This window comes from Furipterus horrens, unplaced genomic scaffold (assembly GCF_987537825.1).
Source record: "Furipterus horrens unplaced genomic scaffold, mFurHor1.1.pri manual_scaffold_17, whole genome shotgun sequence".
Taxonomy (NCBI): Eukaryota; Metazoa; Chordata; class Mammalia; order Chiroptera; family Furipteridae; genus Furipterus; species Furipterus horrens.
In genome coordinates, this window is record NW_028327187.1 from 72984163 (window position 1) to 73011345 (window position 27183).

The 27183-nt window shown below is 40.7% G+C and overlaps 1 protein-coding gene and 1 pseudogene across 1 annotated transcript in view; one reads left to right on the top strand and one right to left on the bottom strand.

The window, feature by feature from the left end:
• Positions 1-980: 980 nt before the first annotated feature.
• LOC149991201 (Y-box-binding protein 3 pseudogene) lies at positions 981-2094 on the top strand (annotated as a pseudogene).
• A 10645-nt stretch (positions 2095-12739) lies between these two features.
• Positions 12740-27183, bottom strand: part of GABRA3 (gamma-aminobutyric acid type A receptor subunit alpha3) — a 548803-nt gene continuing 534359 nt past the window's right edge. The window contains exon 10 of the mRNA XM_090264708.1: positions 12740-15019. Within this exon, the coding sequence (XP_090120834.1) occupies positions 14684-15019 (336 nt within the window). The 3' untranslated portion in view covers positions 12740-14683. The remainder of the gene's footprint in view (positions 15020-27183) is intronic.

Consider the following 27183-nt stretch of genomic DNA (forward strand, 5'->3'; position numbering starts at 1 on the left):
ATTCTGGATGTTTTCTCTACAGTTTAGTTGTTATTCTAGACTGGTCCTTGGAGGAAGTTAGTGTAGCTACCACTTACTCCTCCACCATATTGGATACTCTCACCATTAGAATCTTGATAGGGATTGCAGTTAATGGTTTTTGATAATATTGACACTTTAACAATATTAATTCTTTCAGTGCATATAGAATACCTTCCCATTTATTTGTGTATTCAATTTTCTTCATCAGTGTTTTGTAATTTTCAGAGTAATGATTTTTGACCTCTTTGTTAGTTTGTTCCTAAATATCTTATTCTTTTAATGATATTTTAAATAGGTTTATTATTTTAACTTCTTTTTCAGGTAATTCATTGTGAGTGTGTAGAAATACTACTGGTGTTCACATGCTAATATTTTATCCTGCAGCTTTACTGAATTTCTTATTAAAAATAACAGTTATTTGCAGATGACATAATCTGCAGTAGGGACCATTTTACTTCTTTCCTTCCAATTCTGATACTTTTTATTTCTTTTTCTTTCTTGATTACTGTGGCAAGGACTTTTAGTGTTATGTTGAATAAGAGTGGTGAATGTGAGCATTCTTGTCTTGTTCCTAATCTTAGAGGAAAAGTTTTAAACCTTTCACCATTTAGTATGATGTTAACTGTGGGCTGGTCATCTATGGCTTTATTATGTTGAGTTGTGCTCCTTCTATATCTAATTTCTTGAGTTTTTTTTTGTTTTTAAATCATGAATGAATGTTGAATTTTGTCAAATACTTTTTTCTGCATGTATTGATTGATTCATGTATGTATTCATGTATGGTAAACCAGGTGTAAATACCACTTGATCATGATGAATAATCTTTATACTGTGCTACTGAGTTAAGTTTACTAGTATTTTATTGAAATATTTTTGCATCTATATTCGTCAGGGATATTCGTATGTAGCCAACCAACCAACCGCCACCGAGGTGCCCGAGTGAGAGCAAAGGAGGCGGCATGAGCGAGGCCACCACCGCCGCCGCGGCCCCCCAGGACCCCGCGCCCAAGAGCCCGGTGGGCGGCGGCGCGCCCCAGGCCGCTGCCACTGCGCCCGCTGCCCTCGCCGCACGAAACCCCGGTGGGGACGCGACCCCCGCAGCCCCAGGCTCTTCAGCCCCCGCTGGCAGTGAAGACGCGGAAAAAAAAAGTTCTCGCCACCAAAGTCCTTGGCACTGTCAAATGGTTAACGTCAGAAATGGATATGGATTTATTAACTGAAATGACACCAAAGAAGATGTATTTGTACATCAGACCGCCATCAAGAAGAATAACCCACGGAAATACCTGCGCAGCGTAGGAGACGGAGAAACTGTTGGGTTTGGTGTGGTTGAAAGAGAGAAGGTTGCTGAGGCGCCAATGTGACTGGCCCAGATGGAGTTCCTGTAGAAGGCAGTCGCTATGCTGCCGATCGGCGCCGTTACCGACGTGGTTACTACAGCAGACGCCATGGGCCTCCCCGTAATGCCGGGGAGATTGGAGAGATGAAGGATGGCGTCCCAGAGGGAGCACTTCAAGGTCCAGTCCACCGAAATCCAACTTACCGTCCCAGGTACTGTAGGGGACCTCCTCTCCTGCGACCCACCCCAGCTGTGGGAGAGGCTGAAGATAAAAGAGAATCAACAAGTGGCCACTGGTCCAAAGCAGCCATCTGTTCGCCGTGGATATCGGCACCCGTAGACCTATCAGCGTCGTTCCCACCCTCCGAATGCTCCTTCACAAGATGGCAGAGAGACCAAGGCAGGTGAAGTGCCATCTGAGAACCCTGTTCCGGCCACCGAGCAGAGCAGTGCTGAGTGACACCAGGCTCCCCAGGCACCTTCACCATCAGCAGGTGACCTAAAGAATTAATGACCATTCAAAAAATAAAACAAAAAGCAGACCACAAACTTACCAACACCAAAGAAACATCCAAGCAATAAAGTGGAAGACTAATAACCAAGATGTGGATGTTAGAATGTTTACAGCTATTCTTTACAAAACAAACAAGTACAAAAGGAGAATGTCAGTCAATGTTTCCAGCAATTTGCCTGCACAGAAGACAAGGGAGCAGCCTCCCCAGTTTCAGCACCCACTAGGTGGGTACTGCGTCATAGCGGCCGGGCCTTAGCACGATGCAGCCGTGCCGCACCAGTGCGGTTTGCACAGCCATGCTGTATGACCCTCGAGCTGTTTGCACTACATGAACTTTCCTTCTTCACTGCACCTCAAACTGGGGGTTTCTGTTGGCGTTTCAATTGACGCCAGGGACCTCCGGTTGACATTCCATGGAGCCCAAGGTGGGACTCTGAAGCCAGGACTGGATCTCCTGACACCGCCCTGAACCGAACTCCTCGGAGGAGCCTGAACAATCCCTGTGCTGCAGTTGTCTTCCTGGAAGCAGCTAAGCAACGCGGGAGCTGGAACTGTGACTCTGAATTCAACTTGAGACTGATTGACCCTTCACGACATCCTGTTAATTAGGTTTTAGTATCATTATCTCTCAGGCCCTGGCTGGTTTGGCTCAGTGGATTGAGCGTCGGCCTGCGAGCTAAGTGTCGCTGGTTCGATCTTCCAGTCAGGGCACATCAGAGAAGGAAAACTCTGACTCCAAAAAACCTCCGCTGCCTTGCGGCATACCTCTTCAGAGGAAAGGCTAAGGGAGTAAACCCCGACAGAAAATCCGGAGCCGGAGTCCCTAAGGCGGTTTGACGTTGTAGTCAACACCGGCAACTCCTGTGGCGCACCTGAAGCCAAGCTGTATTGACTCCGTCTTTCCCTTGGATCCTTCAGCTGCCAAGAGAGGGGGGGTCTGCTGCATGGGCAACAGCAGACCCTCCATATCACCCTGCCCAGGCTCTGTAGCTTCAGCTCCACTGGAGAGGACACTCCAGCGTCATCGCAAGATGTCGATTCAACACGGGAGGAGACAGATACCGTGTCACTCCCGAGTCGGACTGCACAGCCATTTTCGGCGGTGCAGATAAGACTCTTAAGAAGCTACACCATCGTCTCTCGAGACAGAAGGCTGCCGACGACGAGTGTTCTTTTCTGTCTTTTGTAACACAGCAAATGCTGGTCTCATAAAATGAGTTTGAGACTGTTTACTATTCTTCAAAATTTTTTGAAGAGTTTGAGAAGTAGTGTTATTTTTTAAATGTTTGGGAAAAGTCACCAGTGAAGCTATCTGGTCCTGAGCTTTTTTTCATTGGGAAATTTTTGATTACTGATTCAATGTTTTTACTAGTAATTGGTCTATTCAGACTTTTTATTTCTCCTGATTCAGTTTTGATAGTTTGTATTTCTAATATTTTTTCCATTTCTTCTAGGCTTCCCAGTTTGTAAATTGTATAGTTGTTCATAGTATCTTATAATTTTGTTGATTTGGGTTCGGTCTCTTTTCTTTGGTATGTCTATCTAAAGTTTTCTCAATTTTCTTTTTTTTTTTTTAAAAGAAGAAATTATTGGTTTAGTTAATCTTTTCTTTTTTTGTTCTCTGGTTCATTTATTTCCGCTTTAATCTTTATTATTATTTTTCCTTCTGGTAACTTTGGGCTCAGTGTGTTTTTTTTCTAGTTCTTAATGGTGTATAGTTAGGTCATTTATTTGGTATATTTCTTGTTTCTCAATGTAGGCATTCATTGCTATGAACTTTCCTCTTTGAATTGCTTTTGCTGCATCACATAAGTTTTGGTATGTTCTGTTCCCATTACATCTGTTTCAAGACACTTTTTATTTTACCTTTAATTTATTCTTTGATCAATTGATTGTTCAGGAGAGTGTTGTTTATTTTCCATGTATTTGTGAATTTTCCAGCTTTTTCTCCTATTATTGATTCTAGTTTCATACCATTGTGGTAAAAGAAGAGACTTGTTATGATTTCCATCTTTTTGAATTTATTAAGAACCTGTTTTGTGGCCTACATATGTTCTATCTTAGAAAATGTTCCATGTGCACTTTAGAACAATGTGTATTCTGCTGCTGTCAATTGAATTTTCTCTATATATCTGTTAGGTCCATATGTTCTATCATGTTGCCCAAATTTGCTGTTTTCCTGTTGATTCTCTGGATGACCTATCCCAGTAGTTCTCAACCTTCCTAATGCCACAACCCTTTAATACAGTTCCTCGTGTTGTGGTGACCCCCAACCATAACTAAAGCATAGTGATTAATCACATTTCTGATCGTCTTAGGTGACCCCTGTGAAAGGGTCGTTCGACCCTCAAAGGGGTCACGACCCCCAGGTTGAGAACCACTGACCTATCCATTATTGAGAGTGGGGTATTAATGTCTCTAACTATTATTGTATGTGGGGGACCCCCAAAATCGAATTTATTTGTAAAAAAAAAGTATATTTATTCTTACATGTTTAAACTTCAGTCATCTTCGAAGTACTCTCCATTTGATGCAATACACCTATCAAGATGTTTTTTCCACTACTCAGAACAGTTTTCGACTTCATTGATTTTGATCTTATAGTGCTTCTGCCATTTTTTATTTCACGTCTTCCATATCAGCAAAATGTTTCCCTTTAAGGACTTTTTTCATTTGGGAAAACAAAAAAAAAGTTGCTTGGGGCAAGATTGGGTGAATAGGGATGGTGGGGCATGGAGGAAACGCCATTTTTGGTAAAAAGCTGCTGAACACTCAGCATGCTGTGGACAGGTGTGCTTATAAATCACCCATCATGAAAGGGGCAAATGTGGTGAGTGTTTTCAAAAAAAATCACTGAAGCTGAATGCAGGCTCTCACAACAATGCCAGCTGGTACACTGATACAGATGAGTTCCTAGAATACTCACCTAGTGGGCAAAGCTTGTACTATAAGGGGCCTGCTCTTCAGAAGATAATTCTGTTTTTTGGGGGGGTCTTCCCTCATATTGTTGATTACTTCCGCTTTTAGCTCTGTTAGTATTTGCTTTATATATTTAGGTGCTTTGAGGATAGTCACACAGACATTTACAGTTTTTATACCTTTCTAGAAGATTAAGCCCTTTATCATTACATAATAACCTCATCTCTTAATATTTTTAGTTTAAATTCCATTTTGTCTGAGTATAGCTACCCTGCTTTTTCTTTGGTTACCATTTTCTTAGAATGTCTTTGTGCATTTCTCCACCCTTAATCTATGTGCATTTTTAAGGCTAAAGTAAGTCTCTTATAGGCAGCATATCATTGGATCTACATATTTAAATCCATTCAGCCCTTCTGTATCTTTTAATTAGAGAATCTAATCCGTCTATATTTACAGTAATTACTGACATATAAGGACTTGCTATTATCATTTTGTTTATTGTTTTCTGATTGTTTTGTAGATCCCACTGTTCCTTGTTTCTTATCCTGCTATCTGTTTCGTGTTTTCCTGTCTTGTGGTATCAGCATGCTTTGATTTATGATGTTCTTTTGTATGATAAGTACAGATTTTCCCTTAGTGGTTTCCATGAAACTTACATATAAATCTTAAAATTATAATGACCTAGTTTAAACTAATAACAACTTAACTTTAATAGAATTTCTAAGTTTTACACCTTTATTCCCCCCCCCCACATTTGAGGTTATTGATGCTACAGTTTACATATTTCTTATATTGTGTAACTAATAACAGATTATTCTAGTTATAATTATCTTTACTACTTGTTTTTTAACTTTTAAACTAGAGCTGTAAGTGAATTGTGTACCACCATTACCATGTTACATATTCTAAATTTAACTATACATTTACTGTTACCAGTGAGTTTTGTACTGCCTTCATGTATTTTTATAATGTTCATTAGAATCTTTTCTATCTCCACTCAGAAAACTCCCTATAGCATTTCTTGTAAGGTATATCTAGTGGTGATAAATTCTCTCAGTTTTTGTTTTTTTCTTGGAAGGGGGAGCCATATCTCTCCTTTTTATCTAAAGGGCAAACTTCTCCAGGTATAGTATTATCGCTTGACAGTTTTTTCTTTCAGTATTTGAATATGTCATCCCATTTTTTTCTGGCCTGAAAAGTCTCTGTTGATAAATCTGCCAATTTTCTTATAGAGGTTCCCTTATATGTAACTTTTCTCTTTTCTCATGCTACTTTTAAACTTCTTTATCTTTGACTTTTGACAATTTAATTATAATGTGTCTCATTGTAGCCCTATTCAGGTTCAACGGATTTGGGTGTCTTGGATCTGGATATCGTTTCTTTCCCCAGGTTTGGAAAGTTTTCAACCATTATTACTTTATACAGGGTGGGAGAAAAAGTATGTTTACAGTTGTTCATATGAAAAATAATACATTAATTAATAAATAATAATACAAAAAATATACCGTTTCATATACTCAGAGCTGTAAATGTATTTTCCCTCCACCCTGTACATACCTCTTTTTCTTTTCTCCTTCTCTTCTCCTAAAATTCTCATGCTAATTTTTTTATTGTATTTTATAAGTCCCATAGGATTTCTATACTCTTTTTCATTCTCTTTTTCTATTTGTTTCTCTGACTGGCTTATTTCAAATGTCTTATCTTTATGGTCACTGATTCTTTCTTCTGCATGGTTGAGTCTGCTTTTGAAGCTCTCTATCAAATTCTTCAGTTCAGTTATTGTATTTTTCAGATCCACAACTTTTGTTCATTTTTTCTTTTCTTTCTTTTTTTTTCTGTTTATTTGTTGAATTTCTTTTGGTTTTGCATTGTCTTCCTAATTTTGTTTAGTTGCTTGTCTCTGTATTCTTATAGTTCACTAAACTTCTTTAAGAGGATTGTTCTGAATTATTTCACACTTCATAGATCTCCATTTCTTTAGGGTCAGTTATTAGAACATTACTAGTTTTCTTCAGTGGTATAAATATTTACCTGATTTTTTCATGACTCTTGATTTCTTTCATTAGTATTTGCACATTTGAGTAAGTAGTGTCCTCTTCCAAACTTCGCAAGTTCACTTTGGCAGACAGTTCTTCACCAATCAGCTCAGTTTCATTTTCTAGATATGACTGCTGGCAATGGCCTTGGACAGATGGTGCCTGCGATTATAGTCTATTTTTCAGTGAGGCAACTGTTTGAGCTTTGAGGTCAGGTATACGGGTATGTCACTGGCTGAGAGCAGCTGGCTTTGTTCCCTGCTCAAGGGAGGCTGTAGAATAAATTCTTTTTTATAAATTTTTTAACTATATTGTATTGATTATGTTGTTACAGTAGTTCCAACTTTTCCCCCTTTGCTCCCCTCTTCCCAGTACCCTCCTTCCCTCCAGCAATCCTACTGCCCTTAGTTCATGTCCATGGGTCATGCATATAAGTTCTTTGGTTTCATTCTTTCCTATATTATTCTTAACTTCTCCCTATCTATTTTGTACCAACCAATTATGCTTCTTAATCCCTGCACCATTTCCCTATTTCTCCCCCTTGCCCCTCCAAGCTGATAACCCTTCAAATGATCTCCATACCTATGATTCTGTTCCCAATCTGATTTGCTTAGTTGAATATTTTTTTTTATTTTTTAGATTCAGTTGTTGATACTTGTGAGTTTGTTGTCATTTTAGTGTTCATAGTTTTGACCTTCTTTTTCTTAAGTAAGTTCCTTTGACATGTCATATAATAATGGCTTGGTGATGATGAACTCCTTTAGCTTTACCTTGTCTGGGAAGCACTTTATCTGCCCTTCCATTCCAAATGACAGCCTTGCTGGATAAGTAGTACTGGTTGCAGGTTGCCTTTCATCACGTTGAATACTGCTTGCCAGTCCCTTCCTGCCTGCAAAGTGTCCTCTGAGAAATCAGCTGATAGTCCTATAGGCACCCCCCTGTAGGTAACTCTCCGCCTCTCTCTTGCTGCCCCCCAGGACTCTGTCTTTATCTTTCACTTTTGGCACCTCAATCATAATGCATGCTGGTGTGGTCCCCTCTGGGTCCAGCTCGACTGGGAGCCTCTGTGCTTCCCGTACCTGTATGTCCACCTCCTTCACAAAATTTGGGAAGTTTTCCTCATTTTTTTCAATTCTTGCTTCCTCATTCTGCACTGGTTGACTGTTTTTTTCTTCCTTATGTGCCAAATCATTGATTTGAAGCCCAGTTTTGTTCCCTTCACCATTGGTTTTGTGTGGATTTTCCTTCATTTCCTTTAGCATAGCCTTCACATTTTCCCTTATGCGTTTGCCATACTCAAGCATATCTTTCAAGCCTGTGAGCATTTTTATCACCAGTGTTTTGAATTCTGCATCTGTTAGGTTGTCTATGTCCTCATCTGTGAGGTTGGCTATCTCCTCCTTGCTTAGTTCTTCCACTGGAATCTTAATCTGTTCCCCCTTTTGGTCCGTAATTCTCTGTCTCCTCATTCCTACAGGATCCTGTGTTTATTTGCCTCTGTATCCCAGGTAGATCTGTCATTCCTATTCTGTTGTAAGGGGCAGAGCCTTAGGGATTCCTCAGTGCAGTGCGACCTGTTTTACCACGTTGTGGTGCTGTATGTGGGGGAGGGGTCTGAGAGGGAACAATGCCACCTGCCCTGCACTTGCCCCTTTTCCAAGCACCTCTCCCACTTCCTCACCAGACTGGCGCTCCTCTAGTTGCTGCCGCAGCTGTCGTTCCCAGAGTAGGTGGCTCTACGGATGCTCTAGGATCATGGGGGTCCTTTAAACAAGCAGGCTCTACTGAGAGACTAGCAATTTCTGCCTCTGCCCCAACCCCCACTGGTCTGCACAGTCAGAAGCAATGAGGCTTGATTTTCCCCGGTGCTGGGACCATGAACTGCGATGTTGGTTGAGGAACTGGAAATGCTTCCCAGGTGTCCTTCCTGACTTTTTAAAATGTGTGACTGTGCTTTCTGCTTGCCTGCTGCTGCCGCCGCTTCTGCCAATGCTGCTGCCACCACCACTCCAGGTCCGTTCCACTCTGGCTCCGCCCCTCCTACCTGTCTGGATGAGTATTTATTCTTTATATGTTTGTTTACTGGACTTCCATGCAGTTTGATTTTCTGGAACTTCTGGTTGTTTCTAGTTTGAGGTAGTTGTATTCCTTCTTAGTTATGGAGGGAGATGCAGTGTGTCTGTCTACACCTTCATCTTGGCCAGAAATCTGTAGAATAGATTCTGTGGTTGCCTGGTTTCTCTTGTCAGGCTTACTAGATGGTTGGTACTGAGTACTATATTAAGTAGTAGATAGGGCTATGAATTAGCTTTCTTGCCATGGTGGGCAACAGGATAGGACCCAGTATCAGCATGGTTCATTGTTTGGTGATGCAAATCAGGTGAGCATGCACCAAATATCCTGGTCAGGTGAAGTCAACAATTTTGCTTTGAAGACATGGAAAGCCATGGGTTACTAATCTGGTTTATGGTTCAAAAAACTAGCTCTGTAGTGATCCAGTGACAGATTATGATAGAAACTTGGACTGGGTGCTGGCAGTGGAAGTAAGGAGGAGGGAGTACAATATGGACTTTAACTTAGAGACTGAGCACACAAGATTGTCAGACATGCTGGATGTGGGGAGGAGAAAGAGGTATCAGTAATTCCAGATTTTTGGCTTGAGCACCTGGGTGAATTATACTTCTATTTATTGATAAATGAATGATCAAGGGAAGAATTGTGTGGCTTAAGGAGTCAAGAGTGCTGATTTGAACACGTTGAATTTTACATGAAAGAACTAGGCTAGAGATGTCAATTTGTCAGTCATCAGCATAAAGGTTTTCATACATGTCTGCACATTTTTAAGTACTCCTATTATTAAGAGGTGAAGTTTGTGCCCCTGCTCTTGAATGTGGGTTGGCTTTACTGACTATGTTGTAATCTACAAAATGCAGGTATTTCTCAAGTTAGGACAGTAAACATCATGCAGCTTCCACCTGGTTCTCATGGAATGCTTGTCTTCCAGAGGCTCTCTTTCAGTATTCAGCTACCATGCTCTGAGAAGCTGTGAGGAAAGGCCATGTATAGTTGAACCTGCCTGTCAACCATCACTGTCCAGCTCCCAGACATGTGAAGAACCCCTCTTCTTGGTCTTGCACCCAGAACCTTCTTAATCACCTCAGGTTAGGATCCAATATATACCCAGCTGAACAGGACTGGAGGCTAGGCAACTACTACATCTGCATCTCACCATAGAATTCCCTTCCATATGGAATTTGGAAGTGGATGCTCCATCTTCATATGTTCCAGTCAGTTAAGTCACCTCCACTTGTTTGAGTCTTCCTTTCTGAGGTCCTTGGCATTGTGGAGCAGAGACATGACATCCCTCCTGTGCCCTGTCCATATTCCTGACCCATGGGAACAATTAACGGTTGTTTTATGCCACTAAATTTGGAGGTGGTTTGTTGTACAGCAAATGATTATTGAAATATACAGTAACTGAAGCTGTCAGAACATATAAGATCATTCAGGGAGAATGTGTAGAATGAAAATAAAAAAAGGGGAAACACTGTAGGGAACCCCAGCCTTTTAGAGATGGAAGAAGTTATCCCTGGCTGGTGTGGCTCAGTAGATTGAGTACTGGCCTGTGAACTAAAGGGTTGCCAGTTCAATTCCCAGTCAGAGTACATGCCTGGGTTGCAGGCCAGTCCCCATTTGGGGTCAGGTGAGAGGCAACCATACATTAATGTTTCTCTCCCTCTCTTTCTCCCTCTCTTCCCCTTTCTCTAAAAATTAATAAATAAAACATTTTTTTAAAAGTTAAAAAACAATATGGAAGAAGTTAAATAAGAAAAACACAAGAATCAAAAAGGTAGCAAGGAAAAAAACGAGGATATCAGAAGATTGTAGTATCATGAAAACCAAAGAATAAATTTATTGTGAACAGTATCAAATTCTGATGATAGATCAAGTAAGATAACTGAAAGATGTCATTATGTTTTAGTAACCAGGGCAGTGGTGACTCAGCAAGAGCAGCTTCACTGAAAACAGATAAAAGAAGTAAGATTCTTATAGAAGAGAGAAGTAAGGATGAAGAACAAAGGAGGGACTGGTTTTGGACAGAAGGGAGGCCACCTTTTGCCTGAAAGAAGGGAAGGCAGAGGTGGTATGTGTAGATCTTATGATTTTTTTTTTTTGAGTTAGTGACAAAAAAGTTTAGGGAGTTCCCTTCTGAGGGCTTTTTTCTTCCTTAAGCTTAACTTTCGGAGGAAAAACAAAGTGGGTGGGTTTTTTTGTACCCAATCTGTGCTCTTGGCTTACTTAACATCAGTACTTCATTAGAACTCTCAGTTTAGGACCCAACTTTACCTATGTAGGGACTCAAGCTGGACAACTAATAATCTGGTATCTCTTCACAGAAGGCACTGTGACATGAAGCTCAGGCCAAACATATGCTGGGGATATTGAAGAGGTCACTACTGGAACTGAGAGCTTGTCCTCTGCATTCCCAGGTTTAGCCTCTTAGCTGTCCTTACTTGGTGTTAAATCAAAACTTTTTGCAGCTGCTAACCCATCTGAGTTGTTTGACAGGAAGCCAAAGGATGATGTTTGTGTTCCTGGGTTGAGGTTTTTTTTTAAGGTTTTGTTTATTTATTTTAGAGAGAGGGGAAGAGAGAAAGAGCAGAAGAGAAACATCAATTGGTTGCCTCTTATTCATGTCCCAACTCGGGACCAAACCCGCAACCCAGGCATGTGCCTTGACTGGGAATTGAACAGGCGACCTTTCCCTCTGTAGGATGATGCCAATCCAACTGAGCCACATTGGTCAGGGCCCTCAGCTGAGCTTTACGGGTGGGTGTTCCAGTATATGGTGATATTCAGGGGTAGAGTGGAGTACTAGGGAAGCTGCTGGAAAGGGTAAGGTGTTGACTTGGCTCTGATAAGAAGCTCATTTTACTAATGGGGAAACTAAGTCTCAGCTCAGGGGAGGGGCTTGCCACCCCCACGCCCCACATCACATAGCAACTGTGGTGGGATCAAGCCCTGGCTTAAATCTAAGTGTTCATTTTTCTGAATAATTTTCAAACTCTAGAGGAATTCATCAGTGGAAGAGCTTTGGGGAACAGCTTGAACTTTTCCCAAGGACTAGGGAAATATTTTTCAGAAGCAAAGTGGTTTCAGAAGCTTCTCAAGGAAACAACACTTAAATATTGGTACTGATACCTTTTGCTTGGAAGTCAGCCATATGTGTCTCACATGGTTGTTCTGGGGGTATAATGGAAATGGGCAGGGACTGTGGAATACCTGCAGCAGCAAGACATCCATCAGAAGACCACAGGGCTGGAACATGCACCAAGGATCAGATTGTCCAAGTCCCTGATGGTATTTCAGACAAGAAAGCCTTTTATATTATTTGAAATGCTCTCCCAAGGAGACCTTCACCATCTCTTAGGATTCAGATGATTTCCTCAAGTACATATCATGAGATTATTCCCTAGAGTTTTCCTAATTCTAATAAATAAAGATCATCATACTTTCCCAACACATGAATCAACCAGATACTCACTCTCTCTCTGTCTAAGGGAACTATTTCCTAATCAATGGAAAAGGAAAGCCGATAGAACTGTAATGAAAATACCTTTCTCTATTTCCTGAAAGTGGGTCAATTTTGCTGAAGAAGCAATACAGGTGTTTCCTTCATTGTCATATTGAGTAATAAGACCCTTCAATTAATCAAGCTATGTTTTCACCTGGGTTCCATTTTGGATCACTATAATAGATTTCTTGCTCAGAGTATGCATTTTTTCCCAGTATATTCCAGTGGTGTTAAAAGCAGAAAATAAGGGCGGCATGAGAATGGGGGCGAAAACCAAGAACAGAGTACCACCTACATTAGGGAAAGAATGATCAAAAACAGTTCTCCAGCCTGAGTACAATTCAGAAAGAGTTTAATAAACAGCCGCTAAACATTGCACCAAAGCATTTGGAAACACAATATCTACAAAGAGGCAAAGGTTATGCTTCCATTCTAATTCCTTAATACAATCATTAACAGCCCCACCCCACTCCCACCCCCACATATCCACAACACTACTACTCTTCTAGTCATAAATTTACCTACCGACACAGTCTTAGGAATAATGGGACTGGCATGCATTATCCCAGCAATGGCAAGGAAGCAGGGGGTAGGGAGAGGATGGCTGAAAAGGCAACCAGCAGCTAATGATAGACCCCTTAAGGGCTTTGTTCAGGGGTAGACAGGGAAAATATGTTTTTGGTACCATCTGTAGCTTTACTTTGGATTTCTAGGATATTCTGGATGAGTGGCTGGGGCTGCCATCTTAATCTCATTTCCTTAAGCCATGACTATTAGAACTGTTCTCCTTGGGTAACACATTGTGACTTTCTAAAAAATATTTTTGGTGTCCAAGCAAACTGCATTCAGGACCCATCAAGCCTGTTAAGATGGTGCTGATTCTGAGGTTAATGTGGACTTTCCTTCTCAATCTTGTATTCATTTTGGCCTTTGGAAAGAGGCACATGATGATTCTGTATTGCAGACACTTGTGAGGAGCCTAGGCAAGTCATTCAAATGTCAAAGACTTAGTTTATCTACCTTAAAAAAATTTATAATTATAACTGTCTCTTTTACTCACATTAAGAATAAAATCAAATGTCCCCTAAATAATAGATTATCAAACTGGTAATAAACTTAATGGTTTAGTTGATTCAAAAATTGACTTGACTCTGATTCATACCCCTTGCTTAGAATCAGCATTAATAGAGGACCAGAGTTTCCTGACTTAGTGGGACCAAAGTTCTTGGGCCTGGCCTAGGGTGTGAAATGTGGAGGGTGTAGATGGAAGAATTTGATTTTCATCTGCTGGTGGCTCTCTCTCTTGAGTAAGACTTCAAGCACCAACTACCACCCAGCCCAAATCTCTTGCCCCATTCAGTTCTTGACTAGTTACCTTGGCAGGGTAGTAATTTTTCCTATCACTCTAATATTTTAAAAATTATTTGTGTAGGTTTTTGATCTAGATCTTTTTTGTTCCTATTTGTACCTTTTTAGTATAAATTTTAAAAATACTTGTTCCTTTCCCTAAAGAGTTTGCAGGCAGCAATGAGTCCAAACTAAACAGTATCCAGCTGGCTAGAAGGTTGAAAGCTTGAGTGAAGAGGGCTTTCCTGGAGGAGAGATATACCAACTAAAGATATTTTCCTGAGGGGTTAGACATGGCAGGGCACCAGCCACCTTGGTGTCAGGCTGGCCCAGTTTGTTCTATTGGTTTTGGCCATACATGGAAGACAGTGGTGAGCCTCAATTGTCCCCACTAACCTCCAAGCCAATAGAGGCTGGGGGCCATGTTCATAGAATAGCACTGGCACCTGACTTTGATACTAGTACTTGTGCCTAGTGGGGAAGGTGGTAAGCAGGCCTATATAGGATAGTGCTGTCTGGCTCCCTACTGAGTCAGAATCATCTCATCTGGACCAGTCAATAATCCTCCTTGGTGTGGACCTTTCAAACAGCCAAGGCCCCCACTACAGGTAATAGTCTCTCTTTCTCAGTGGGCAGGGTGCAATGAAATACATGCATTGCCTTCAGCTGGGGTGACTGGCAGACTAAGATGAGCATCTGGACAAATGGCAGTGTTTGGTTCTGATGAGAGTATACTCAGCAATGTTAGAGTGACAAGTAATTTTTCTGTTTTTTTTTTTTTTTCATTGAGAGTCATGAATATGAATTGAGAGTCACAGCTTGGTAGAAGGTTAAAAAGAAGAATACTGAAACACATGAAGGGGAGCCCTGGGGTTTTGTTACCTAGATACTGCCTAGGGCATACTGTGCTCTGGTTGCTGTGCTGCCACTATCTACTGTTTGCGGATCATGCCCTTGATAGCTGACTCCCGGTTGACATATGTGGCCCAATAGACCAGATTGAAAATGGCAAAGAGCACAGGAAAAATGATGCGGGAAATTTTGTCAACTTTGCTGACACTGTTGTAGGTCTTGGTCTCAGTTGGGATGTCCTGCACGTAGGTGGTCTTGGGTGAAGCAATGATTGTTGGGGTTGAGGAGGCACTGGAAGCAGCACCCTTGGAGATGGTGGAAAACTCAGTGTCCTTAGCCAGGTTGATGGGATAGGTTGTCCCCACGATGTTGAAGGTGCTGCTGGTTTTCTTTGTCGGGGCAGCTGTCGTTTTCTTCTAGGGGCCAGGAAATGTAGGGGAGAAGAGGGAACAAAAAAAAATCTAATTAATTCTTTACACTGAGCACCTTCAGAGGTTATGGAAAGGATGAACCCTCAGGGAAGTTAAGAAACAGGGACCCTGAAGCTAATAACACTGAGTAGTCAGGGTTGTGTCTAGAAAACTTGCATCATCCTGGTTTACTAGCTATGTGGCTTTGGCTAAGTAACTTGTCCTCTTTGAGCTTTAGTTTCTTCATCTGTAAAATGAGGATCAAAATACTTGACAGGGTTGGTGAGAGAATCAGATGAGAAAATGGTGGTAGAAATCACTTGAAAACTGTAAAATGTTGGTCACAGGATCCTATATCATCATGTGATTTGATCATCACAATAACCCTAATAAGGTAGGTAGGTGAGATTACTCCCATTTTACAGATGAGAAAAAGCCTCAGACTGAGTGACAGAGCTCACAAAAGCCACTTGGGCTCCTGGCTTTTATCCAGGGCTGCTCCATGCTGCTTTCTATAGGCACAAGACACTTTTTGGTTACCCGAGAAATAACTCCAAAAGGCTTCAGCCACCAACTGGCACATCTCCTGTGGGGAAGAGAGCTCAGTGAGTCTGACTGAAAGTCATTTTGTCTTAAAGACACAATAAATACTATGGCATGTTTATATGCATCATTACAACAGTATCTCACCCTTGATGCATGGTAAATGTGTTCAGCAAGCAAAGGGGCAAACCAGGTTTACCACTCTTGCAAGGCTGCCAACCAGAGTCACAGCCTCCCCAAGGAGCTATGCAAATGCTCCCCTCTGACACAGTAAGGGCAGGGACAGCAGGAGGCTTGCTATGACTCTCTCCTTTGGATTTTTTTTCAGAGTAAAAACTAAATGGGAAACAAATATGCACACATGTGCCCATTAGTTCTCACATATATAACTTGTGTATATATGAGCCCTCCATGTAGAAAAGAGAAGAGACAAAGCTCAAGCCTGGGTTAGAAGAGAAAGGCTGAGGAAGGGGAGGCCAAGGGAGCAGGTCAGTCCCAGATTCAGACCAAAGCCAATGGTCAAGTTCACAGTCTGTAGTGTTTGCTGCCACACTCTCCACTCTGGCCTTTCTTCTTTCCATCCCTGTTTGTTTCTAGGGACAAGTGGGGATAGATGAGCTTCAGAAATGCACAAGAGTATCTGAAAAAAGGTAATGACTAGTTTCATTTCCCTAATTTCACACACCTCAAATTGTTCCATTTTTCAGGGTTACTTTGCTTCCCAGCATCTGTGTTTCACATCTTTACCCCTCTATTTCTTTTGTGTTTCCTTCCTGGGTTTATCTACTTCTACCCTCTCTTACTGACCACTTTATCCTAATCTCTTTATATTTTTCTTATTTAGAGTCCCAATCACAGGGAGGCAGAACAGGAGGACATAGCATCCAAGGCCTTTGCCATGCACACTGTGATTCAGCTGTAGCAGACTTCTTGTCCTCAAACAAGCAGTTCCTTTGCCCTGTGCACTTGCTTGTGCTGCATCTTTATCTTATGAGCTTCTCCTCTTTTTCTGAGACCCAGCTCATGTCGTCCTGTTCTGTTTCCCTATGTTAGCTTCAGGGTTTTCAATCAGAGAGGGAGAGTAGGACAAATGAAGGAGTGATGGTTTAAGTAAATGAAAAGTCTGACTAATAGAACATTTAAAAAGCAATACTGGTCTTTCTCTTTGAGGATTGCTAAAAGGAGAAGGGGACAGAACTCTAAGGCTTCTAAAGTTCTTGTAAATGCTTTAAATACTACAAGGGACTAATTTATAATTAGCAAGTTAATTGTGTGAATAGAGGCCTGCTGCTAAATGACCTTGGCTAAATGACCTTGGCTATTAGATACAAGTGTACTTTACTTGTTTGCCTGCTTACTTATTAATTTGCTTAGTAATCTCTTTTTCTCATGGGAAGACACAAAAAAAGAAAGAAAAAGAAAAAAGAAAAGAAAGAAAACAACCTACTACCCTAACGTTGCTGGAAGCTTTCACATGTTATTTCATTCAGTCATCTTATAAGCTGGTTATGACCAAGTCTCCAAAACAATCATTCTGAGCAGCAAACACTTTCTTTAGCACCATAGGTGCTTTGTTTTCTATAGGTGGGGAGAAACAGCATTTGCTTTAATTGCAGATTTTTTTTAGTAATAAAGAAAAATTAGAGGTAAGATGGCAGAGGAGTGAGGAGAGGTTGCGGTTTTAGGCTCCGGAGACCCGTCTGCAGTTTGGGCTAATTGCAGACAGAACATCTCAGTGAGCAGCTGGACATTGGTGGGAGTTGAGCCAAGGCACTGCTGGATTAGAGAAAATCCATCTGGGAACAACCTGTTTAGTGAGGATAGCGGAGAAAAAGGGGACGAAACGGGATTCCTGACTGGGGCGGCTGCCCGAGCTATGGCGGGAAGCACACAAAGGATTTTTGGTGACCACAGGCTGCCCGGAGAGGAGGCAGGCGGAAAGCAGATCTCTGCCCGCTGGCAGAGACGGGACTCGACCAAGTGGCATTGGCGCTGAAGGACAGGAGACAGCGTGCTGCCGGGCAAGTGAGAACATAATTCTCCTTTATATTTTTCTCTAGTGGATGGTGGAGAGGGGAGGAAAGTTTGGGGGTGGTAGGCCATTCTGGAGGAGGCCAGGTGCAGAGGCACGCTCATCCACTCCCCAACCCTACCCTTGGGTCGCGGGGCGCGCATAGGGTAGTGCTCTCACTCACTGGCCCAGGTGCGTGGGGCCGTGAGTCCAGGCGTCCCTCGGACACTCCCCAACAGACATAAGATCAGTGCCCCAACGGGCACAGGGAGGGCCCACTGAACAGGCAGAGAACCATGCACAGACACCCCTAGACAGCTCCCATGGGCGCAGGGCCCCAGGCTGGAAAGCAGACCACTAGCGCAGGCTCTGTTTGTGCCCGCCCAGACGGGTGAGGGAAGGCGGGCGGCTGCAGCACGGGAACAGCGGGAGGAGGCGACCCACGGATGCTCGCTTCCACTGAGCACAAGTGTCCCCGGCCCTGCCCTAAGAGGCCAGAGACCAACTCCTGGTGCTCAGCTCAGCGGGACTGAGGGCATGCGGCGACGCGCGAGCGCGAAATCACCTCAGCCCGGGGTCAGGGGGCGCCAATCCCGGGGAAAGCTCTTGGGCCGCCCGCGAGTGCAGGGACGCGCGCAGGGATTCCTCGGTGCGAACACAGAACTGCCGCAGCCCAGCAACAGCAGGAGCCAATCCCGGTGAAAGCTCTCGGGCCACCCGCGAGTGCGGGGATGCGCGCAAGGATTCCTCGGCGGGAACGCGGAACTGCCGCAGCCCAGCGACAGCAGGAGCCAATCCCGGGGAAAGCGCTCGGGCCGCCCGCACGGGCAGGGTCGCGCGCAGGGACACCTCGGCGCAAACGGGGAACCACCGCGGCCTGGCAGCAGTGGGCTCCAACCTCGGGGCAAACTCTTGGGCCGCCTGAGCGCGCAGGGGCTCGCGCGCAAGGGCTCGAGCGCAAGGGCACCTCAACTGGCTCCAGCGGGCAGCAAGGGAGCGCGCCGTGCCGGCAACCGCGGGCGCGAACCAGTCCTGCAAAAAACAAGAACCTCTGACCTGCCACACTAGACCAGCTGCGGACCCAGAAAAAGAAGGCAACACACCAAGGCTAAAACGGAGTAAAAACATCGCTTTAAAAAAAAAATTTTTTTTTCCAAATTTTTTCTCCCAAATTTTTTCTCCCTTGTTCTTTCTTTCTTCTTAATCATTTCTTTTCTTTCCTTCTTTCTTTATTCTTTTCCTGGGGTTTTTTTGGGGGGTTTTAGGGGGGTATATATATTTTTTTTTTCAATATATTTTTTTCTCTCTCTTTTTTCTTTCTTTCTTTCTTCTTTATTCTTTCTTTTCTATCTTTCTTTGTTCCTTTCTTTCTTACCTTTTGGGGTTTTTTGGGGGGTTTGTGATAAATTTTTTATTTTCTTCTCTTTCTCTCTTTCTTCTTTTCTTCTATTTTCTTGGGGATTTTTTTGGGGGGGGTGTTTTTCCTTCACCTCTTCCAATAATAACAAACTTTATCTCTAACGTGTTGCATATAACCTCTCCTTCTCATCCTTTCTTTTTAATCATTGTTTATTCGTTTGTGTGTCTAGCTTAGCCCCCCTATCACTCTAAATAATATAATATAATTACTATATAAACCCAAATACAATACAATCCCACTTTCTTACTATATTATGTATTTTTCTATCCTTTTCTTCTATTTTTATTAACATACAATGTAAATATTACTAACTGGCTTGCACAGTCTCAAATATTACTAATCTATCACCCCCTCTATCAAAAATTATATTTTTCCTCCCCCAAAACAACTCTTATCTATTCTTCTTATAGTATAAAAGCTCAAATCTCTTTACATTTATATTAATACGGGCTAGTTGGCTAACGATAGGAGGATAGAGTGGGGGATACTTTTTGAGGGTGTGGGTCTCCTGCCTGGGCTGTGTGTTTATGTCTTTAACAGCATATCCACAAAAGAACTCAAGACAAAGCGGATAGAGTGATTCTCAACCAACTAGCCAGAAGGAAGATCCTATAAAAGAACATCTGAAATATAACCAAACAGCATAAACAAACGACATAAAGGGTAACTCAAGAACATCAGGCTCAGGATATCAAAGAGATTGCACCACTGAAACTCCCAGACCTTCGATAAAGAATATTACACCACAAAGGAGGGAAGTCAAAGCAGACTACCCCCCCAAAAAATAAATAAATAAATAAACAAAAACAAAAAGAATCCAACATGGTAAGACGCAAAAATAACCCCTCAATGAAAAGAAAAGAGGAATCCTCAGAAAGAGAGATAGACGAAATAGACATAGCCCAAATGTCAGACATGGAATTCAAAACAATGGTGGTAAAGAAGCTCAATATACTCGACATCCTTAAAATCAACTATGACAACCTTCAAGGAAGTTACCAACAGCTCCAAGAAAATTACAGGGAACTTGCAGAGAACTACACCAGCATAAAAAAAGACATAGAAATTGTTAACAAGAACCAGGAAGAACTTAAGAATACAATCTCTGAACTGAAAAACACAGTAGAATCAGTCAAAAGCAGACTAAATGAAGCAGAGGATCGGATTAGTGAGTTAGAAGATAATGTAGAGAAAAACTCTGAGACAATACAGCAAAATGAAAAACGATTGAAAAAATATGAACAAGATGTAAGGGAATTACAGGATAGCATTAGGAAAAATAATTTAAGGATCATCGGAATACGAGAAGAAGAAGAAAAGGAACATGGAATTGAAAATCTGATAGGAGAAATAGTGACAGAAAATTTTCCGAACCTGATGAGAGAAAAAGCTATGCAAGTCCAAGAAGTAATGAGAGTTCCAATCAAGAGGAACCCCCAAAAACCCACTCCAAGGCACATCATAGTTAAAATGGCAATGTTCCAAGACAAAGAGAGAATCCTAAAAGCAGCAAGAGAAAAGCAGCAAATAACATACAACGGAGCTCCGATAAGGCTATCAACTGATTTCTCAACAGAAACATTACAAGCCAGAAGGGAATGGTCAAAAATATTTCAAGCAATGAAAAACAAAGGCCTACAACCAAGAATACTCTACCCAGCAAGGCTCTCATTCAAAATAGAAGGTGAAATAAGGAGTTTCTCAGACAAAGGAAGACTGAAAGAATACATCTACACCAAACCAGCATTGCAAGAGATGCTAAAGGGAGTGTTCTAAGAAAAAAGAAGGAAAAAACAAGAGATGAGAGGAACAGAGGTACAAAGGGAAATGAATAAATACACGTCAATAATAACCTTAAATGTAAATGGATTAAATGCTCCAATTAAAAGCCATAGGGTAACGGAATGGATAAGAAAACAGGATCCACATATTTGCTGTCTACAAGAAACACACCTGAAAACAAAAGATTTACACAGACTGAAAGTAAAGGGATATAAAAAAATATTCCAAGCAAATGGACCGGAAAAAAAAGCCGGGGTAGCAGTCCTCATATCAGACAAAATGGATTTCAAAGCAAGGACAATAAAAAGAGACAAAGAAGGACATTTCATAATACTTAAAGGAACAATCCATCAAGAAGATATGACTTGGATAAACATATATGCACCCAACATAGGAGCACCCAAATACATAAAGCAAATACTAGAAGACCACAAAAAGGATATCAACAACAACACACTCATAGTAGGGGAATTCAACACTCCATTATCAACAATAGACAGATCATCAAAGCAAAGAAACACCAAGGATATACAGGCATTGAACAATACACTAAACCACATGGATCTAACTGATATATATAGAACTTTTCACCCCAAAGAAGCAAAATATACATTCTTTTCAAGTGCACATGGGACATTTTCAAAGATAGACCACATGATAGGTCACAAAGCAAGCCTCAACAAATTCAAGAAAATTGAAATCATATCAAGCATCTTTTCAGATCACAATGCCTTGAAACTAGAAATCAACCTCAGAAAAAAAAATCAAAGACACCCAAACTCATGGAGATTGAATAACATGCTATTAAATAATGAATGGGTTAACAATGACATCAAAGAAGAAATCAAGAAATTTCTAGAAACTAATGATAATGAGCACACAACAACCCAAAACCTGTGGGACACAGCAAAAGCTGTCCTGAGAGGGAAGTTTATAGCAATACAGGCATATCTGAAAAGGCTAGAAGAATCTCAAATAAAAAACCTAACCACAATGCTACAAGAACTAGAACAACAACAACAAACAAAGCCTAGGGCAAGAAGAAGGAATGAAATCATCAAGATCAGAGCAGAACTAAATGACATAGAGACTAAACAAACAATCCAAAAGATCAACAAAACTAGGAGCTGGTTCTTCGAAAAAATCAACAAAATCGACAAGCCTCTAGCCAGTCTAATCAAGAAAAAAAGAGTAAAGACACAAATAAACAAAATCAGAAATGAAAGAGGAGAAATCACGACTGATACCTCAGAAATACAAATGATAGTTAGAAATTACTTCAGACAACTGTATGACAAGAAATTTGACAATCTAGAAGAAATGGACAAATTTCTAGAAACATACAACCTTCCAAAACTGAATCAAGAAGAAGTGGAAAGTCTCAACAGACCAATAACAAAGAAGGAAATTGAAACAGTAATCCAAAATGTCCCGGCACACAAAAGCCCTGGACCGGATGGCTTCACAGGCGAATTCTACAAAACATTCAGGGAAGAACTAACTCCTATCTTCCTCAAACTGTTCCAAAAAATCCAAGAAGAGGGGAAAATCCCAAACTCTTTCTATGAAGCCAGTATTATCCTAATCCCCAAACCAGGTCAAGACACAACAAAGAAAGAAAACTACAGGCCAATATCACTGATGAACATCGATGCTAAAATCCTCAATAAGATATTGGCAAACAGGATCCAGCAATACATCAAAAAGATCATACATCATGATCAAGTGGGCTTCATTCCAGGGATGCAAGGATGGTTTAATATTCGCAAATCAATAAATATAATACATCACCTAAACAGAATGAAAGACAAAAATCAAATGATCATTTCAATAGATGCAGAAAAAGCATTTGATAAAGTACAACACCCATTTATGATGAAAACACTCAACAAAATGGGAATAAAGGGAGCATATCTTAACATAATTAAGGCTATATATGAGAAGCCTGAGGCCAACATCATACTCAATGGACAAAAACTGAAAGCATTCCCCCTGAACTCTGGAACTAGACAAGGTTGTCCACTCTCTCCACTCCTTTTCAACATAGTGTTGGAAGTCCTAGCCACAGCAATCAGACAAGAAAAAGAAATAAAAGGCATCCAAATTGGGAAAGAGCAAGTAAAACTTTCATTATATGCAGATGACATGATAGTATACCTAGAAAATCCTATAAACTCCACTAAAAGACTACTCGATATAATAAGTGAATATGGCAAAATCGCAGGGTACAAAATAAATATACAGAAATCTAAGGAATTTCTGTACACCAACAATAAAATAGCAGAGACAGAGACAAAAAAGAAAATACCATTTACTATAGCAACAAGAAAAATAAAGTACCTAGGAGTAAACTTAACCAAAGACATAAAAGACCTGTATTCTGAAAATTACATAACATTGAAGAAAGAAATTAAGGAACAAACAAATAAATGGAAGCAAATACCATGTTCTTGGATGGGAAGAATCAACATCATCAAAATGGCCATACTACCCAAAGGAATTTACAGATTCAATGCAATCCCTATTAAAATACCAATGACATATTTCACAGACCTAGAACAAATACTCCATAAATTCATATGGAACCAAAAAAGACCCCGAATAGCAAAAGCAATCTTGAGACAGAAGAACACAGCAGGAGGAATCACAACACCAGATATCAAACAATACTACAAAGCCACTGTAATCAAAACAGTCTGGTACTGGCATAAGAACAGACATATAGATCAGTGGAACGGAATAGAGAGTCCAGAAATAAACCCAGGCCTCTATGGTCAACTAATCTTTGATAAAGGAGGAAGGAACATAAAATGGAGTGAGAAGAGCCTCTTTAACAAATGGTGCTGGGAGAACTGGATAGGGACCTGCAAAAAAATGAAACTAGACCACCAACTTACACCACACACAAGAATAAACTCAAGATGGATCAAAGACTTAAATGTAAGCCGTGAGACCATAAAAGTCCTAGAGGAAAACATAGGCAAGAAAATATCAGATATCTCACGTAACAATCTCTTCACGGATACATCTCCTAAAGCAAGAGAAATAAAGGAAAAAATAAATAAATGGGATTACATCAAACTGAAGAGTTTCTGCTCAGCAAAAGAAAACATCAGCAAGATGAAAAGGAAACCAACCATATGGGAAAACATATTTGCCAATGACATCACAGACAGGGGACTGATTTCCAAAATATATAAAGAGCTGATACGACTCAACATCAAGGAAACAAACAACCCAATTAAAAAATGGGCAAGGGACCTGAACAAACACTTCTCCGAAGAGGACATACAGAAGGTCCATAGACACATGAAAAAATGCTCAACATCATTAGCCATCAGGGAGATGCAAATAAAAACCACAATGAGATACCATTTTACACCAGTCAGAATGGCCATCATCAACAAATCAACAAGCAACAAGTGCTGGCGAGGATGTGGAGAAACGGGAACCCTACTGCACTGTTGGTGGGAATGCAGACTGGTGCAGCCACTATGGAGAACAGTATGGAATTACCTCAAAAGATTAAAAATGGAACTGCCTTTTGAACCAGCGACTCCACTACTAGGATTATACCCGAAGAATCTTGAAACACCAGTTCAAAAGAACTTATGCACTCCTATGTTCATTGCAGCACTGTTTACAATAGCTAAGTGCTGGAAACAACCTAAGTGCCCATCTGTAGATGAGTGGATCAAAAAACTGTGGTACATTTACACAATGGAATACTATGCAGCAGAAAGAAAGAAGGAACTCCTGCCATTTGCAACAACATGGATGGAACTAGAGAGAATTATGCTTAGTGAAATAAGCCAGGCAAAGAAAGAAAAATACCATATGATATCACCTAATACAGGAAACTAAAGAACAACCCAAACAAAGGAACTAAATAGAACAAAGAGCAGAATAGCAGTCAATAGTGGGGAGGGGAGAGGGAGAGAAGGGGGATAAGTAAGGGAAGAGATTAGTCAAAGAACCCATATAAAAGACTCATGGACATGGACAACGGGGAGGGATATGATTGCGGGAGAGGGGGTGGGTTGGGTGGGGGAGAGAAATTAGGGGAAAAGGGGACAACTGTAATTGAAAAACCAAAATAAAAAATAAAATAAAAAAGAAAAATTATATTTTAATTTACCTCTCCCTTTCCAACATGGCACATTTTAATCAGCCAGCTTAATTTTTACCTAACTTATCAAAGAAGGAAATCAAACTGAATATTGTGATGTCAATAAACAGGAACAGGAGTCAGAGATTATTGGTTAACATTTCTGCATCTAGTTTTCTAATACTTCTTTATGTTCTGGAATTTGATAGATACAAACTAGGCTGACTTAACTTTGACCAAGTTGCAATTTTATTCCTACCTTCTCAGCCAAATGCCTGGCTCTTAATAATGCAATAGATAATTACTAAATGAAAAAATGACAGACACACCCCGCTGAAAATTATCCATGTGGTTTGCAGTTTGTTTCTCCTGAGTCTCGACCTCTCCTATACAGAGTGCATATCTCTATAGTTTAGTAATTCCCATACCACAAAATTGAAACTGACCTCTCCAATTTCCCTCAAGAAGTCTGACCCCAGGACAAGGATAACTTTCCTCCTAGAAAGCTACCTCATGTGGGTTTTGAGATGAGGCAATGAAAACTTTTATGGACCAATGCATGTCCAATTCAAGAGTTTTCCTCAAGTGGCACTCCTATCTATTTCCAGAAGCACAAATTAGAGGGTCAGTTGTAGCCCTGAATGTACTTGACACCCAGCCAGGACTACATAGTGTATGGAGATATGGCCCAGTGCCACTAGGTCTATTCCCTCATAGCCATCCAACTTTCCTGTATCCCAGTTTTCAGAAGTGGGGCAAAGTAATAGAGTATATCATAACTGGTATTCAAAGAAGAAAAAGAGCAATGAGAAAACAATAAGCATCCCAGTTTTTAAAATGGGGAAAGGTCTTGAATAGACATTCATCTGAAGAAGTTATGCAAATGGTCGGCAAGCACATGAAAAGATGCTTAACATCACTGGTCATTAGGGAAATATAAGTCAAAAACCACAATGAAATGTCACCTCATACCCGTTAGGATGCCTACTATCAGCAACAACAATGAACCAGAAAATAACAAGTGTTAGAAGAAATGGAGAAGTTGGAACCCTTGTTCAATTTGAGAAATATAAAATGGTTTAGCCTCTATGGAAAAATGGTTTGTTGGTTCCTCAAAAATGTAAAAATAGAATTATAGAATTAAAATATGACCCAGCAATTCCACTTCTGGTTATATACTGTCCCAAATTGAAAGCTAGGTCTCAAAGAGATATTTGCACATCCATGTTCATAGCAGCATAGTTCCCAATAGCCAAAATGTGGAAGCAATCCAAGTGTCCACAGAATAATAAATTTGAAAAATGGTCTATCATACAATGGAATGTTATTCATACTTTAAAAAAAGGTAATTCTGACACATGCTACAATATGAATAAACCTTGAGGATATTATGTTAAGTTAAATAAGTCAGCCACAAGACAAATACAGTATTATTCCACTTATACGAGAATACTTAAGAGTAGTCAGATTCATAGAGACAGAAAGTAGAATGGTGGTTGCTAATGGAAGGGAGCATGGGAATCTGTTTTTTAATGGGTACAAAGTTTCTGTTTTGCAAGATGAAGAGTTCTGGAAATTGGTTGTACAGTATCATGAATATACTTGACACTACTGCACTGTATACTTAAAATGGTTAAGACTGTAAATTTTAGGCTTTTTAATGAGGAAAGATTAATTAAAATAAGAGGGAACTAAAATATAAGGGGGAAACCACAAGACACATGCAGAGAGTTAAAAATAATTAGTCAAGGGAATTGAAAAGAAGAAGGGAGCATGTGAGATTAGGGGTAGGTCAATAAAACAATAGAAAGGTGAGAAAATGCAGGTGGAAGAAAAGTAATCACTTGGACCAATTTTCTGAGAGGCTGGGAGGTATCCAGAGCATAAATGGGGAATTATCTGAGGCCAGATCACAGCTAAGGAAAGAATGGATGAGACTGAAATACTATCTGTGCTTTGATGGAATGAAAGGTACACAGTAAGTTAAGGCAAGTTTCATACAATGGTTTTTACATTCCCAATGTATAAGTTGAAGGGAATGGTCAATAATTAAAATAGATTTTATAGGGAATGGAGACAGAATGATCAGAGACAGAGAAGAATTTAAGGCACAAGTTGAAGGACCAGAAGAATTCAAGAGTATAAGCTCATAAATATCAGTAATCCATCAATTGTGGAATTTTTTTCAGAGGATTTGGATTAAAGTGAGTGAGAAAGTCCAGTGACTGCAGTGATGCTCCATGAAGCCAAGGCTGGATTAGCAAAGCAAGGAAAAGAGATGGAATCATGGATTTTAGGAAACTTCA